Raw genomic sequence first — 17,442 nt, forward strand, 5'->3', positions numbered from 1 at the left:
AAATCAGAGGATAGTCCAATAAACTGTTTCAATCATAAAAAAAGCAGTCATTGCACATTAACTGCATGTGAACCACAAATGCATCAATCAATTATGTATCCACAATGGCATTGTTGTCAGAGCGGATGGTTCCCATGTGGATCACGTGGGCATTTTGTGCCCCTGCTCTGGGAGGCCTGAAAATGCTCACCACATGTGATCTGTTTGCTGATGCAATCCACATCTGCACTGAGCTTGGCAGGGTCCTGGAGACAGTCCATCTCAACAGCTTCCTCATAGCACCTGCGATGCTGGAAGCAGCAGCTAAGGCAGGTCAGGCAGGATCAAGAGAGACGGTGGTTAGGATCCAGACAGGCAGGAATGGTGGGATCATATTGATGTCTCGATGGTACCAGCACTGATCTGTTTCAATACTCAGCAGGTGTGCACATGCGCACACAATGCCCTCGCGCCACCTGCCATCCTACATGCTCCAGATGGAAGCGTGCGTCACCCATGCCCAACGTGCAGCCGTACGTGGTGAGCCACATGGCCCTGGATCTCAGCTGGAGAGCGTAGTGTGGAACGGTCCAGGGAAGGTGAAGATGGGCTTGTACCATGTACGGCATGTCTGAGCACTGGTTTCGGATGCTACTTTCGCTATTGTCAACACATTCTGTATCCATTGAGTCAGTTTTAAGAGCAGAAGTTGCCCTTGTCCATCTGTCTGTATCACTCTTTTTAGCCTCAGGCAGGAGCTGACTTCTCTAAAAATAATCTACCTTTGCTAGAGATTTCACGGGCATCTCTATGACTTGCTTAAAATAACCAGTGGTGACAAAGGCAAGGCCATTTTGTAGGGTAATTTCACACCCCCAAATAAAGAAACCAACACTAAAAGTCAGCTATGATAGTACCTATCTCTCCTCTCACTGGAGAGGCTTTAAGGTTACAAGTTCAAGACTAGCCTGGGCTATGTAGGAAACTCTGCCTCAAGAAGGCAGAGAAGGAAAGGGAAGAAAAGAGGGATCGGATGAAGAGAAGAAAAGAGGGCCATCAGGATGAGAAAGAGGGGCTGGGTTAGCATTTAATCAGGGTCAAGGTGAGAGATATCTTAGAAACTATGCAGAAAACAGAAAGTGACAAACACTAGTCAGTGAGCCAGGGAGTTTCAGTTTCCTATATGCGGATTCCTGTGTGAGATATACAAGCCCTCTTGCAGCACAAGTGGTTTCCATATTGCAAAACTGTCTCTCTCCCACCATGTGGATGAGTGAGAGGTCCACATGGGATATGTGAGATGATAAGCAAGTGAGGAACAGGAAGGGAGCTCATGTTCTGTGGGCCAGTCTAGAATGTATCAATCAGAGTAGTGTCTGTAAACAGTAGCTTGGATTCTGTGAAACGGTGATATTAAAGAGAACATTAAAGGTAACATTTTAATGCAAATATGCAGCTTCTTTCTGTGTGTGCAAGCAGGACTTTCAGGACCCAGGGGCCCAAGGGACTGCTATGAGGTTACACAGTGAGATGTGACAGAGTATCTAGTATATATCAATTCTGAGGAAAATATAGGCGACAGTTAATGCTCAGGGTGGTTCCAAAGATCGAACACAGAACAAAATCTCAGCTAGAGAAAAGCGGGAACTAAGGAAGTCTGTGGTCTTTGGTTGTAAATAGGGGACTTCAGGAGAGTGTGGGAGGTTCCAAGGCTCCAGCTTGATTCATTGAGAACTCAAGTGTCTGAAGACCATGGAACGGAGACAGCCTTTCAACGGTCACTGGCTTACAGACTGCAGGTAAGAGCTACTGCCTCTCTTACAGAGAGAGTTGTGGGTGGCTATCCACTGCCTTTCTCTGAGGTCTTAGGCCACAGGAAGAGGAAGGATGAGACCTCACTTGTACTAGCAGCCTTGGTGTTCAAGTTCGGGGTGTAGGGAGCTGTCGATCGGGGCTCTGCAGCTGTACAAACTCCAGTAAGCACCAGGGATTTGCCTTGGGCAAGTTACTTACCTACTTTTAAAAATGAATGTTTCATGAGTCTCATAGTAAGAGCCGATACCTTTGAGTATTCCGAGAACTGGAGCATTTCCAAGTAATGTTCCTCTAGTGACCCTGCTGTGGATGGTAAGTCTGGAGATCAGGGCTCAGGCACAAACCCAGTCCTGGGCCTAGGGAGGAATGGATGTGCTGCCTAGGAAGTCACAATGGGAACTATAGCATGGGTCAGGACTTGGAGTTGGGCTGGCAAAGGAGTTCCTGATTATCACCGCCATTTCCTCAGAGGGAATGAGGACGATGTTTATTGCTGCTTTTGTTACAGTGGCTAACATTTGCAGAGCCTTCTCTGGGCACTGGACATGTATAGCACATCTCCACCTCCCCTGAGTGCTGCTTGGCAGGTGTGACCATTACTGTGAACATTTACATATGCAGACTCTGAAAAGCACAGCTCTATAACCTGGCCAAGACCACCCAGCAAGGTGACACTGTGTGATGCTCACAGAAACAGTGGAGAACATTGAAACAAACAAAACATGCCGGGGTATGATGACCTTGGATATATTTTTTTCATCTTGCCTAAGGAGGAATTATTGGATTTAAGAAACATCCATTTCAATAAACAACAACAGGGAATCAAGGTATGTAAGTTCAAGATGGAAACAATCTGTCTTCCAGGGTTTTGGAAACACCCACCCCATTAACCAACATGGACAAAGTAACTGAAATTAGATTCAGCCGGCTAGTCCACCTTGGGGACACAGGTCCTTTGATCATTCTTTCTGGATAGGAGACAGTGATGAATGACTCCTTTATTTATCTGACTCCTTGTTTTCTTGGGTGTTCAAAGCATTAAAGGAAGCAAGAATGAGGGACCTAACAGAAAATTATGTTCTCAGAAATGGACCTGGCCTCACAAGCCCTGCAGAACCAGTCTTTCCCATCCCAGTGTCAACTCCCTGACTCTGGTCCCTAAAATGGAAAACTAGCCCTTTGCTCTAAATACAACACATATCTTCTCCTGAAGGTTTGGAGGTGGGAATAGTTTATAGTTTATTGTTTAACTGTGAAGCTATTATTCTATGTCAACCAAGAATGTATCCTTTTTATCTGTCTTTAAGCTATGAAAAATTGTTAAAGGTTGGTCACTTCCTCAGTACTGGGAGCACAAGGAAAGAGCATAATGAACTCCCAACTTAGAGGGCAATGTGTGGAGTACAGAGACAGATCCTGTGTTCACACTTGCTTATGTAGCACATACAAGCAAGGGAAGATTTGGAGAACAGAGAACCAAGGCAACTGGAAAAGGATGTCTTTTAAGAAATGCCAGGGCCAAGTATGAGCTGTCTAACATGGGGATTCCAAAGAGATCCTGTCCTGCCTTCGCTTAGCCTACCCACACAAATGAAAAAATGTACATGTCCTGTGGCATTTCATTTGGGGCTCAGGATAATGCCAGAGGGATAGGACATTAATTATGGAATAGACTTCAGATCCAGGTTCAGTTTTCTATTTCTGAGTGCTTTCTGTTGCTGGTGCTGTTGCCATAGTTACAGCCAATCTTACTACTCTACTAGCCCTGTTCCTCCTGTGCTATGGCTGCTGCTATTGCTGCTATTACTCCAGTGGTATTATTGTCAGTATTGATACTGCTATAGCTACCTCACTACAGCCATTGCTACTGTTACTGCTTCTACGAGCCCAGGTTTGCTTCCATGGTTACTGCTACCCTTGAGCACCTCATGACTAGGCACAGTCACAAGGCCTCCTTCAGTTTGTATTTAATCATTTAATCCAACATAGTGACTCTGAAGTAAGCATTAAAATTACCTTCATTTTTAAAGCTAAAGAAAATGGGATGTAAGCAAGTTAAGTAACTGAGTAAGGAGCAGTGAATGGGAATTGCTGAGTCATGGATAATTGTACTCGAATTTGAAAACATAGCAGCAGATTTCCCAAGTCAGTGAATAGCTCAGTCGGATCTGCTACTCCCATGCCTGTTGACCACACCCTTGTTAAAGCTTGCCATTCTTAGGTTTCAGTTGTCTTTGCCCACCTTGCTACTTTGCTCAAGGGTGCAGTTTCCTTGTCCATAGGGATGGAGCACATCTTTGGTGGCCATGCACGTTTTCTTGCACTCTACACTAAGGCAGGACTAGTGTTTTTATTATCTTAGGCACAGCACGCATGGGTTGTTGCTGTTTATATTTATTGAAGGTTGAATAGCAACCTCCATGGCTGCTTTTTGTCTAGGTGGCAGAAATGCACTGGATAAGGCTTCCACATTCCACCTCAATGTAGCTTGTGTCAATAGGGCTGTGATATATAAAAAGGATCTTATGGTTATTAATTCAGGAAACCTCATCTTAGAACAACATAGACAATATAGTTGTCATGACAGAGGCTCTTGATACCCATCTACAACATCACTATTTACACTGCACTAGGAAGAGATGAGTGTCTGCTACCCTCCAGTAGGTAACATAATTAGATCTCTCCCGAGTCTCTCCTCCAGGTCTCTCTCTCTATTTGTTCTATCCAAGGTGTCCTTAGGCTATGGTTTATACTCACCTATCAGACTCATCCAGAGGCAGCCCTTCCATCTCAAACCTGCAGGCACAACCATAGTCTTCAAAGTCCCGGGGACAGAGGCCAGCCACACACCTCATACTGTTTACAAACTGGAGCAGCAGAGGGAAGTTGGTGAAGACAGCCTGCAGCCAGGTGAAGTGAGAGCCTAGACAGTCTGTGGGTGGGGAGAGCAGGTCATGGTGGGCACAGGGAACCAAGTGCACAAGGAGTTCCTTCCTTGGGACTTCCTGCCACCCTGGCTGATGGGACATCCTGAATGTAGTTACTATATGCTGTGCAGTCAATCAAAAACAGGTATATAGCCCCAGCCATGGTCCACCCATCTGACCTCTTCCTTACTGATGAAACTGAAAAGGTCACAGGAAAATGAGCCCATTTGCAAAGTTTCTGAGTGAATTTCACTATTATTCTTAGCCAGTGACTAGACCAGTGTACCTTCATGATAGTTACTGGACTCTGACCTAATACATCTCCCAGATCTGGGCTGAGAAAGACTGGGGAGATGGCCCAGCTCCTAAACTGCTTGCATTTTCAGAATTCATATAATGTCAAGGGGGTATGGCCAATCCCTGTAATTCCAGCCTTAGAGAGTAGAGCCAGTAAATCTCTAGAGCACGCTGACGAGTGGGACTATGCCTATTGGTGAGCTCTCCATTTAATAGAGTTACCCTGAGTCAGAGAACAAGATAGGAAGCACTTGAGGAAGAACATTAATATTTAAAACATCAATATTGGGCCTCTGTAGGCATATGCATATATGCACACTCATATACACTTTACCACTTGCCAATATACACACACACATGTACATACCACATGCATGCATACATATCTACATCTACATATCTACATCTACATACACACACACACACACACACACACACACACACACACACACACAAAAAAAACCAAAAGAAAACACTTCTTGCATATACAAAGTTCATGCACTCATCTTGCTATATTCAGACTGTTGGATGAGCCTATGTATACAGCAAGGACACACACAGTCCACAGAATCAACTAATCAGGGTTCAGAGGGGCTCATAGAAACTGAGGTGACAGTTGTGGAGCCCACATGGCCTGATCTAGGTCCTGTGCACATATGTTATGATTGGGTAGTTTGTGTTCTAGTGAGACTCTTAACAGTGAGAGTAGATTCTGTCGCTGACTCTTCTCTGCTTTCAAGACCCTTTTCCTCTTATTGGGTTACCTAGTCCAGCCTCAGTATGAGGGGAGGTGCCTAGTCTTACTGCAATCTAATATGTCATGTTTGGTTGGTATCTATGGGAAGCCTGTACTTTTTGGAAGGGAAACATAAGAGTGGATTTGGAAGAGAAGTTGGGTGGGGGCTGGAACTTGGAAGAGATGAGGAAGGGGAAACTATGATTGGTATACAATATATGAGAGGAGAATAAATTAAAAAGAAAAAAGAAAAGTATGACATGCCTTTATGATCTATGGAATAGTTAGTTTGCTGAGCGAATTTCTATTGGCTTGGTGATGGAACTATAACATTATAAGCCAGTGTACAGAGCAGAAGTGGAGCACAAGCAGACACGCAGTATTTAAGCATGTAGTCTGCACCAGAAACTGCACTGGATATTTCCAATTGTTCCACAATAGCTCATGCATGTGGTATATAACAAAGCTTTTGTTTTCAGTGCGATAAACTTCACAGAAATCCTGCCAGGTAAGCGCTGTTATGTTGTCTCCACACAGGTACAGGCAACCAATAGTCAGAAACATGCTCAGATCACCAGCTGATGATCTACCTTCAAGTACACAGCGCACAAACTGGTAAGAAAAAACACTGCTTGTTTCAACTTTAAACCTCAAGCTTCATGTTCCCTTCCTCTCCTTTCCAGATGAGAGGGCAATTTCATGTTGAAGGAGGTGATCAAACATTGTCACTCAGAGTGTACAAGATAACAAAATGAACTGATGGGCTAGAGGTGTGCTCCTTGAGGACCAGTCTCACTTGGCTGTTCTGGATTCTTTCTACATAATTCAAACTTCCCTCAACTTCTATGAGGCCTCAGTAATGTTGGAAAACCTTTCTAAAGTTTGCATGTACATACATGCTTACATAGATGTGCATTTTCATTGAAAGACCCCAAAGGCATCAACACTGAGTCATGGGTACCATTCTCAGCCTCTTCTAACCAAACAACAGGCTCCAGTGGTCTCGCCTGGGCCAATCACAGTATAGCATTACTTATTGGCATTATCCATTTCCGATGGTAGCAACCCTTGTGCTATACCAATAGTTGTTTAATTGAAATGAAACACACAAAGATTGTGTGGCAATTTTTTGAAATTTTTAAGATTCACATGGACTTGCTAGTTGGGGAGAGGAAACCAAACCAAATTGATATAGGGGATAAAGGTCTAGGCATAAAGAATGTCTCCCTTCTTGCTTTGCGGTCTTGAGCAATCCACAAAACTTCTATGGGCTCAGCATCCACACTTGTACAACAGGGATACCACCCTCTTTCCAGAATAAGGAATTGAGGAAAAGTAAAGCACGTAATGACTCTCTAATGTGCCTTCCATAGCATCACTGACCTCTTAGATGCTAGCTACATGTTAGCAGTTGGCTGAGGAGGCCAAGGAAATTAGAAACAGAGAGCAAGACCCTAAAGACTTTTTCCAGCTTCCAACACCTATTCAGTCCTGATCCTCAATGGATAAAAGCAACTTCAGATATCACTTACCAAAAATTTCGGTCACACTTTCCACGTTTTTAAACACTCCGTTGAAGAAAGTGATATCTAAATAGAAGGAAGACAAACATGAGTCTTGTTTTGGTCTCTACTTCTCTTTCTATCCAGAGATGTTAAACCTTTTCTCTTTTCTGAAGAACAAATTTAACCTTAAGCTAATGGTTTTGTAACATGGGCTACCATGGAAACCAATGCAGATGTGATTGGAGCAATATTTCTAGGCAACTTTGCTCGCCTGTTATAAAGAAAACCAATAACTTCTGTGTGGTATAGTATGTTTCAACCAAGAAGTGTTGTGGAGGATAATGCATGGAGCCTATGGACATGGTATTTAGGGTATCCAGTAGAAAAATATGTAGTTATGAGTGTTATCACAGTGATAGGATCCCAGTGTTCTCTTCACACAGAACAAGCACTGTACCAGGACTCTGCAATTGCCATCCATTTCTTTCTTACCAGGAAAACCAGAGTGAATTTAAAAATTATTTTTCTTTTTTTTGAGATAATATAATTACCAAAATTTTTTTCCCTCTTCTCCCTCCAAATGGTCACATATACCCTTTCCTGTTTGCTTTCAAATTCAAAGCCACTTTTTCCTTATTTGTTACATCCAAACATTGCATTTTAAAGCTAAGATTCAGTCTCCACAGTAACCCTCAACATCACTCCGTATACTATCTTCCCTGGTTTAGTATTTCCACTGAAATCCGTCTCAGTTGAGAGAGCACTAAAGCATGAGACATCAGGAGGAAAAGCTGGAGAGATACTTTGAGTACCATCTAAGTGACTACTTGCAGATGCTAAAGCAATTAGGATCCCAGGGTATATTCAAGAAGGGTTGTTGTCTCTGTTGTTGTCTTTGCCAGTATCCTTGACAACTTTTTACTTAGCTTCTGGGCAAAGGTCAAAGGATTCTTACTGATATTTTTTGACAATCCTGGAGGCAGTTCCTGGGGATTTGGTGTGTCCAGAGCATGGCCCCCTGGAAGTAAGTCAGACACAGAGAGCGCAAAGTTATCACAAACATTGTACTGTTCCTTGCTCGGTTAAAAAGGCTGAGAGGTGCTAAACAAGAAGACAATGAGTATGCTTCCCAACCCCAATTCAATTCCATATGGGTTTTTATAATGTGCTGTGCTCAGTCTAGGTGGATCTCAGGACATAAAGAGGCTACACGAAGGCCCCTGGTGTTTCCTAGTGGTTGACGTTAATGGTTGCATTCCGACTCGGGAGGGAAAGCCACGGTAACTGGTTAGTTGTCCTCCCATGAGAAGCTACAGTGTTGTTGAAATTGACTGTTGTCTGGAGGCTTCTGGAGATAAGGAACCAGCAGAAAGAAGTGAAGGCACAAAACCTCAGTACCCAAGGAATTCATATTTATGGGTACGACTACCCTCTGACTCTTAGGATCTAAATCTCTTTGATACAGGGCCAGTATACATTTTGATCCAACCAATATAGTGTAGGATCCAATGTAGGCTCAGGTTTCACAAATTCTTCAGCTGATTTTGTAGACAATCCCTAAAAGCTTTGTCTTGAACCATGCTGCCTAGAGGTATATGACAGAATGGGGTGGGCTTTATCTTACCTATCTCACCATGGTAGAAATATGGATGAACATGGGCTAGCCAATAGAATGAGACTGGTCACAGACCTATTCCTGAATGCAACTGTGCCAATTTTTCCTCAAAGATATAAAGCATGTGGGTTGCCTGACACAATCATTAGATTGTGTGTGTGTGTGTGTGTGTGTGTGTGTGTGTGTGTGTGTGTGTGTTGGCACCTGTGTGGGGTATGTGCAAGTAAGTACAGGTGCTCACAGAGCCTAGAGACATCAGACACCCTGAAGCTGTAGTTACAGACAGTTGTGAGCCCACAGACTTATTGAGAACAGAGTCCTCTGCAAAACCGTACATGCTTTCTCCCTATTTCAATACTATTTATTATTCTTTCATGAGTATGTACTCTTTTAACTTCTGAGCCCTCTCTTTAGCCCCTGTCACATCAACTTTGTCTTTCTCCATCAAGCTGACAAACTCAAGCCTGCAATTTTGTCACGGTTTGGAAACCTTGTTCATCTGAAAGCTGTAAGAATCAGTCCTCAAGGAAGCATGGGGGATTCAGTCTGTTCATGAAGATGCCCTGTCTGGCCCTCTGCTTGATTCTGGTTTGGGCTCTGTTTGGCTCAAAAAAGCTTCTCAGCCTTATGTGATTGGCACTGGGAGTTGGGGGGATGTGCTAGAGAGGGGGTTGTCTTGTGTATATAAGATGTTGAGGCAGGATCTCATTGAGTGACAGTTGTACCAAGGTAGTAGTTTATGGTGTGTGTGTGTGTGTGTGTGTGTGTGTGTGTGTGTGTGTGTGTGGGTGGGTGTGTGGGTGGGTGTGTGGGTGGGTGTGTAAAGTACTATAAGAAAGAGAGACAGAGACAGAGAGAGACAGAGACAGAGAGACAGAGAGAGATACAGAGAGAGACAGAGACAGAGAGAGACAGAGAGGTTTGCCATTCTCTCTCTCCTTTTCCCCAACACCAAGTCAGTCTTTCAGGGCTGGCATCAAACCCAGGGCCGCACATAGCTAGGCAAGCACTGAGTGGACCATTGAGCTACATCTCCAGTCTTGCCTCTCCCACTCCTTTATTACAAGGTTACCTGAACCTCGCTGTGTTACAGTGCTTCCAGCTCAAACTTCTGCATTCGTAGGATCTCAGGTGTAAGTCAATATTTCCTGCAGGCCTTCTTCTTCTGATAACCTCTTGACTAAGATTTGAGAGCTGCCATGTTAAATGTCTTCTTATTTAGTGGCTCAAAGCTGGGCTGAGATGGCAACTAATACTGGCTCTGAGTCAGCTGTGCTGCCTGTGGCTTTTGTACACATTTTAGCCTCTCTATCTTGCCTGGTTTTCACCTTTAAGGATAGAACTGGAGCTGAAAACTTTCCATGGGCTTTACAGGTCCCATATCAGTGCCCTTGATTTTCTGCCTGTTCCTTTGCTGATACCTGCTGATGACAAGAGAAAGGCAGGGAGCAAGCCTGACTATCAGACAATCATCACCGAGTCCATAGGGGCTCTCTGAAGATGACCTGGAACGGCGAAGTTTTTCAGATAAAAAAAGAGATGTGAGCTAATAAGTTCAGCTATAAAACTCCATGCTGCATTAGAGGACCCAACCACACCAGACTGCTCCAGGTAAGACTCTGCTCCTCTGGGTCTCTATCCTTCATCTGCAGAACCTCTCTCCATTCTTCTGACATGTTCTGAATCTTTGTACCATGTGTGGTCTCTGTTCAAAAGCCTTGACCTTGTCTCAGTCTGGCTGAGTCTACTTCCCATGAGGCATAATCAAAAAGCACTGAAGACTTCCCTCCCTCTCCCCCATCTCTGAATTCCTTGTGTGTTTTCTGCTCTTCTCACCTCCCAGCCCTCACCTCTAGCAGCTGAGTTCTTTCCATGTTTATTCTCAAGGCTTCTTCCTACATGTGTCTTTACAATGTAGCTGTGGAACTCTTGAGGACAGAAACCTCCTCATGGCTGCTGTCCCATGCCCTAGTGTCCACTGGACATGGTAAGAGGTAACTCACGTTTTCATGTGGATGAAGGGAGACTGTGAAGCATGACTTGGAGGGGAATGAGATAGGAGGCCCAGAACCCAATCCTTCTGCTATGCCTGTCCTTGTCCCGAGTTGTGAAAATGCAGATCCTTTCTACTGCCCAAGGTTCAAATACATCTTCCTGGGGCTAGGCGGAGAAGGAACAAAGGGGCATGAGTTTGAGCCTGCTTACCAGTAAAGGAACAGTGGGGACTGTGGAGATGTAGGGGGCATCTGTGTCACAGTGACAACCCAACTGTGACACTGCCTTAGGCTCTAAGGAACGGGACTTGAATCTTTCAAATGTTGCTGCTAACCTGAATTCGTTGCATAAGAAAACATTCTAGTTTTAAGCTACTGGTTGATATTTAAAATAACATAAAGAATCCAGAAAGCAAGTCATCAGTTTAGGGAGTGAAAGAAAGATACTTTGCCTTGAGTCAGGGCAGGTCAAAGAGGTTGTGAATGTACTGTAGATCTGGGAGCTCCAGCAGAGCACCTACTTTCTAGGCTATATGAATGACTTTCATAGAGAATGGATTGCTTCCTATTTGAGATTGATGGGCTTTGGAGGTGAGCCCTGCAAAACCCTCCTCCTGTGGGGCTGCAGAGATTTTTTGGGCTTGCTTTCCATTTAAGTCTTTGTCCTAGACCCTAAGCAAAGCCTTCAGTGCAATAGTAACTGGCATGATTGCCAAACCTACTGCTTACTACTACTGCAAAGAGTGCCTAATGGTGAAAGCCTTTGATGGTGTCTTTGGTGTTGTCTGTGCATTCAAGCAGCATTGCCTTCCTCTATGTGGAACAGGAAAACACTCGCTGCCCAGGCAGGTTGTAAGGTCTGTAAACCTCCACCAACATACCCACATTGTATACTTTGAATGTTGACATCCATGCCATTGCACTGGGGACTGAAAAAGCCATCCCAGATTCTAAATTATTTGTTCTAGACCTGCTTTAGATCGTGAAGGAAATATAGGCAGAGATGGGGCAGGTGTGTAGGGAGGACAACAGTAGAAGATCCTAGGCAGAAGCAGGAGCAGCCCTGTCAAGAGCATTGGTAGTGCTGTAGTTTGTCTGCATCGTTTTGTCTAATTTCTCCAGGATGCAGTCTATACCACTGTATAGACAATACACATGAAACTCAGCAGTGAAGCAGCAGTCTAACCCAGCACACAAAGCTTTTCTCTATCTGGTTCATAGCCTATCCTGCCCCGCTGTAAGCTTTACTCTCCTGCAGTGACAAGGCATCAAAGGTCATCTGCTTCTTACCTTACTTACCTTAGCTTGTGCTGTATCTGGACGTGGGGGCCGGCTCAGAGTCTCCTGCCATTGTCTCCTTTTCTTGACAACTTGATGTCTACAAAGCCCTACTTGATTCCTAACCTGGACAACCTTCCTTTATTGTGCACCCCTCTGTGTTGAACTAACCTACATATGCAACTATTTCTACATTATACTTGGGACCTACTGAAGGTAAGTACTATCATATGTCATATGCATACATTGAAATTTTGCTGACAATCTGAATTCTTTGTATAAAAAATTTTAAATTTAGACTACTGGTTCAAATTTAAAATTGCATGTTTTGCAATCTTGAGAAAACTAGTTTGTGATGTATCATTAGTATAGGGAGTGAAAAAAGTATATATACATATTGTGACGGTTTGTATATGCTTGGCCCAGGGAATGGCACTATTAGGAGATGTGGCCTTGTTGGAGTGGGACTGTTACTGTGGGTGTGGGCTTAAGACACCCTAGCTGCCTGGAATTCAGTCGTCCACTAGAAGGCCTTCAGATGAAGATGTAGAACTCTCAGCTCTGCCTAGATGCTGCCATGCTCCCACCTTGATGATAATGGACTGAACTTCTAAACCTGTAAGCTAATCCCAATTAAATGCTGTCCTTTTTAAGTCTTGCCTTAGTCATGGTGTCTGTTCACAGCAGTAAAACCTTAACTAAGGTATTCATTCAGTATATTATTGAATGAATAAATTATTATATAACAATAGAACCACACACTGAGTGGTCAATGTGCACTAGAATGATAGAATCCTCAAATAAAGTAATATTTTTCAAGACAGGGTTTTTCTGTGACACCCTGGATGTGCTGAAACTCCCTCTGTAGATCAGGCTGCCCTTGAACTCAGAGATCTGCCTGCCCTTGTCTCCTTGGTGCTAGGATTAAAGGTGTGCACCACCACCACCCAGCTAGTAGCTTTTGGCAGTGGTGGTAGGGAATAGAAAACTTGAAATATATTTTTTAATCTTGTGTATGTTAACATTTGTCTTTATCTATACCACACATTTGTAGAGCCCACGAAGGTGAGAGAGAACACAGGGTCCTCTGGAACTGGAGTTGTGAGCCCCCCATGTCAGTGTTGAGAACTGAACCCAGGTCCTCAGCAAGAACAACCAGTGCTCTTAACCACTGAGCAGTCTCTCCAGCCCCTGAACCTATGCTGGAAGTTGGTTTTTCTCAAGTACTCTTCAACAGTAATAGAAAACTAACATGACAAATAGGGCATTTTGAAATTTTACCTCAGTGACCTCAGGGACAGATGTAGATGTTATCTCTTGGGGAATTGAAGCTCAGCTTATTGAGGGCCCTGTGGCATCTTCAGACAGGTCTTATCTTCTCCATCCTCCATAAACTCTATAGTTCTCTCCAGCCTAAGAACTGTCAGCAGGTATACCAGCAGACCAGGGAACTGGGACTGCTGAGGTAGACTTCTAGATGGCCTTTCCAGATTCCTCAGACCAAGCTTCAACTTCAGAATGCATTCACTGCCCCCACCTCCCTTGCTGCAGAGCTGGAAGCAGGCCTTCCTGCCTTCTGCTCTACTTCTTTTGGACATTTCTTCTGATGAGAGGCTTTTGTGCCATGATAAGGCCTTAGTCTCTTTTTCTCAGAAGATACAGACTAACAACATTTCTTTCAATCCTCTCAGCAGAGCCTCTGAAATGTCCCTTTGTATTCTAGGATCTGGCAAGTTGATTGGTTATGCAACCCCATATCAGTGGCCACCAAACCCTGCAAAACCTGGGAGTGTGGACAGAACATGTTCAAATCCGCACACGAATTGGCATATTGGCACTTAGAATGTCCATGACTGTCATGTTTCCAAGGCCAAGTGTTTATGTTTGAGGATTAACATCTCCCAGAGAACAATAAAAATATTTGTCAAATGATTCCTTATAGTAGAGGATATCAATTTTTGTTTTATTATTGAAATGTAGCAGCCAAGGGATAAAGGAGGTAAAAGAAAGCAAGAATAACAGAAGGAAATATTTATACTGCTCACAATTTTATAGGGAAAATATATAAATGGTACACATAAAAAGGCAGCTTTGAGCAAAAGGGAATTTACTCTTTAGAAAATAGTAAATGTTAGCTACCAAGGAGAATAAGCTTTTAAAAATATGAGGGGATTTAAATCCTGATAAGAATGTTTAATCTGGAAAAAGCATAGGGATGGAGGCTAGGGAAGAAGCTGTTGGCCAGTTCTGTTCCAGTGGAATGGTTATCAGCAGGTGAGGAGCAGGAGTCCTCTCTCAAACTTTAGATTGCTGCTGCCATTCTCAACTTCTGTGCTTCTGGGCCAGAATGAAACCTCATGTGTTTCATCTGCTTGTTTGGGCTTGGTTGGGCAGTCATGTACAACACATGGTACCATTGTCCCTGCCATTGGAAGAGATGCCTAAAGAGCCTCTCAGAGGCAGTATATAGATTGAGAGTGTCTCTGAACATGAGAAAACAAGGAACAAAGAACAAGGAGCCCGATCAATGAGTGATGGGAACCGCCTTGGGAGAAGGGAAGCAGTGGGTTTATGTGTTTAATTGAACTTCCATTTGGCTGGTGTGTAAGGAATGGAAATGTTTGCCTTAGTGGCTCACATGCCCATGGAGATGAAAAGAATTCTGTTTTGTGTCAGGAAGGCCAATGTGCCCCAAGAAATTAGCAAATTGGAGGGGAATATGTAGTAGTTCACAATCCGAGGGGAGAGGAACTACAATCCTAAAAGGAGGGAGGGAGCTTACCAACAAGACACTTTGTTTTCGACCCAACTCTTCTCCCTTCTCCAATACTTTTAAGTCATGGACAGGGGTTTATATCTCTTTTAGTTATTTTTTTACGTATAATATATTTTGATCATACTATTTTCCATCCCCCAGCTACTCCCCACAAACTTAACCAACCCTACTTCACATTCTCTTTTTCTCTTCCTCCCTCTCAAAAAAAGAACATAAAACAAAAAGCAAAGGTCAAAATAAACATGCAAAATAACCCCTAAGACAAAAATATGAAAACAAAACACATACACACACTACACAACACAACACATATACTGCATACACACAACACACAAACACCACACACACAAAACACACTATATACACACTACACTACACCAAAATGCAACACACTATACACATACATCTCACACACAGACACACACACACATATTCACACACACACACACACACACACACACACACACACACACACACCACATACACACAAACAACAACAGTATCAACACAAACATGGAGTCTGCATTTCATTGGTTAACTACTCCTGGGAATGGGACCTGCCCTGAGGTGATTGTTATGATCAGTAACACTTAATTGATTTTCCCAGTAAAAATCAATTGCAGAGTGTCTTGGGAAAGGGGACTGAGTATCTACTTCCTCTCCTCTATGCTGAGATTTTCTGAGCAGAGGTCTAAATAGTTAACATTAACTCTATAAACGTAATACTGATGTTTGGTTCCCTTCACTGACTGGGTAGAGGAATGAAGAGGATTTAATGAGCAAATCAGCTGGAGGCCAAACACAACATCCCTGCATTCCTGTGAAGTTATCAAATGCTAAACTGGAAAGACAGTACTCACCAACACAGGGGATCGTCAGCATACTGACCATGAGCAGCACAATCATTGTTGCCATGCAGAGGACAAGGTGTAGGCGTAGGCTAGAGCAGCTTCCTGGGAGAGCCAGCAAAACATGACAAGGATATTTTTTAAAAAATCCTATATGAGAATCACCAGCACCTTCATGCTCCCTTTGTGCCAAAGGACCAAATTCTGGAAGGGTTTCTGTCCCAGCTTCTATACTAACTAGCACTTTGAAATGAAGAGATAATGTTCCCTATGGTAACTCAGCTTATCCAACTCTAAAATGGTTAAGTTAACCAGGCTCTCCCTGAAGACATGACGGTGTATTGTTCCTTCACTCATTTATTCCATAAGCATTTACGGCAGACCCAGCATGAGGAAGGTGGGTTCGAACCCTATCAACACCACTGCATATATGAATAAATCTGATGACCACATGGTGGTGCTGCCTGCTAACAAATGGTGTGCCCCCACCCCCCACCGTTCACACAGCATCTCACCCTTTCTTCCTTGAGTTTTGAGCACCTGGATTATATGGTTGCTGTCCTATTATATCAGTGGATATCCTCAGGGGCTGCTCTGGGGACAAAGGAACAAGGTGGGAGCAAAAGTCCTGGAATGCTGCCACATTATCATTATAGTTTCTTGTGTCCAGGTCACCAAGTATTTGACTTCAATAGGCACCCTAATGCCCAACAACTGTATAGTTAACAGGAGGCAAGAGATCAGAGGGATTTTAGAATAATTTTCTCCCTAGTTATAATCCCCTAAGCAGTGGGAAATGATTGGTTGATTTGTGCATATTCTGCTTTAGATCATGATTCCAGAACATTGTATGAATGACAATAAAGCATGTTCCAGGCTGCTGGATAGATTTGTAGATGTGCATTGCACAAAGGTGCATGGCCAGGGGGACATTAGGAAACCCGCAAACAACTAGACTAAACTCTTAAGTGTGCCCCCTGTAGAGCACTTTTATAATGTGCTTCTCCAGAGCAAAGGAGGTATCCCACAGTTTAGGGGTTGCCATGTTAGGGCCACCCTGACTGTGAACCCAGTTTACTGTGGAGAGCCCTGAGTGAGGAGACTTGAAGACTGCAAGGTGGCTGTTTTACAAACCTGTCTCTAGCATGGCCTCTGGTGGCTGCAAAATGAATGGGTATTATATGAAAGAAAGCACAAGATGTGAATGCTTGAGCATCCTGACTGGACTGAGTGCCCTTTAGTAACTGACTGCTGTCTGATTTTCCTTCAGCACAACACTCTACTTGTAATCATCTAAAACAGACAAGCTCTTGCCATCTGACATGCTCTCCTAGCGCTTTTCAGTCAGCTTTGCCTTCAGTTCAGGCTGAAGCCAGATTGAAATAAATGGATGATGAGACAAGTCTCTCAAAGGACTGTGCTAAGGACCTCCACTAGTGCAAATGCCTCTCAAAAGAGGGGAATGGAGACCTTTTTAGAATTAAAACTCACAAGCCTGTGGCTATCATCCCTTGGGCAATCCACTCACCATCGAACACTTATGGCATCTTATCGTTACTGTTACTTAACTTGGAAGGGTATCATTTAGTCAAATCACAAGTTTTAAGATGAACCCTTTGAAGTTTGAAGACTGATGAATTATGGCACAAAGGTTTCAATTGTTCCTGACTCC

General features: G+C 43.5%; 1 protein-coding gene across 1 annotated transcript in view; it reads right to left on the reverse strand.

Annotated features, from left to right (window-relative positions):
* The window catches only part of Oc90 (otoconin 90), a 33,412-nt gene that overhangs the window by 14,294 nt on the left and 1,676 nt on the right, over window positions 1–17,442 (reverse strand). The window contains exons 2-6 of the mRNA NM_001134765.2: window positions 15,783–15,875; window positions 8,215–8,277; window positions 7,287–7,343; window positions 4,552–4,726; window positions 191–303 (exon numbers count right to left, since the gene is read on the reverse strand). Coding sequence (NP_001128237.2) covers window positions 191–303; window positions 4,552–4,726; window positions 7,287–7,343; window positions 8,215–8,277; window positions 15,783–15,837 — 463 coding nt within the window. The 5' untranslated portion in view covers window positions 15,838–15,875. The remainder of the gene's footprint in view (window positions 1–190; window positions 304–4,551; window positions 4,727–7,286; window positions 7,344–8,214; window positions 8,278–15,782; window positions 15,876–17,442) is intronic.

This window comes from Rattus norvegicus, chromosome 7, assembly GCF_036323735.1.
Source record: "Rattus norvegicus strain BN/NHsdMcwi chromosome 7, GRCr8, whole genome shotgun sequence".
NCBI lineage: Eukaryota > Metazoa > Chordata > Mammalia > Rodentia > Muridae > Rattus > Rattus norvegicus.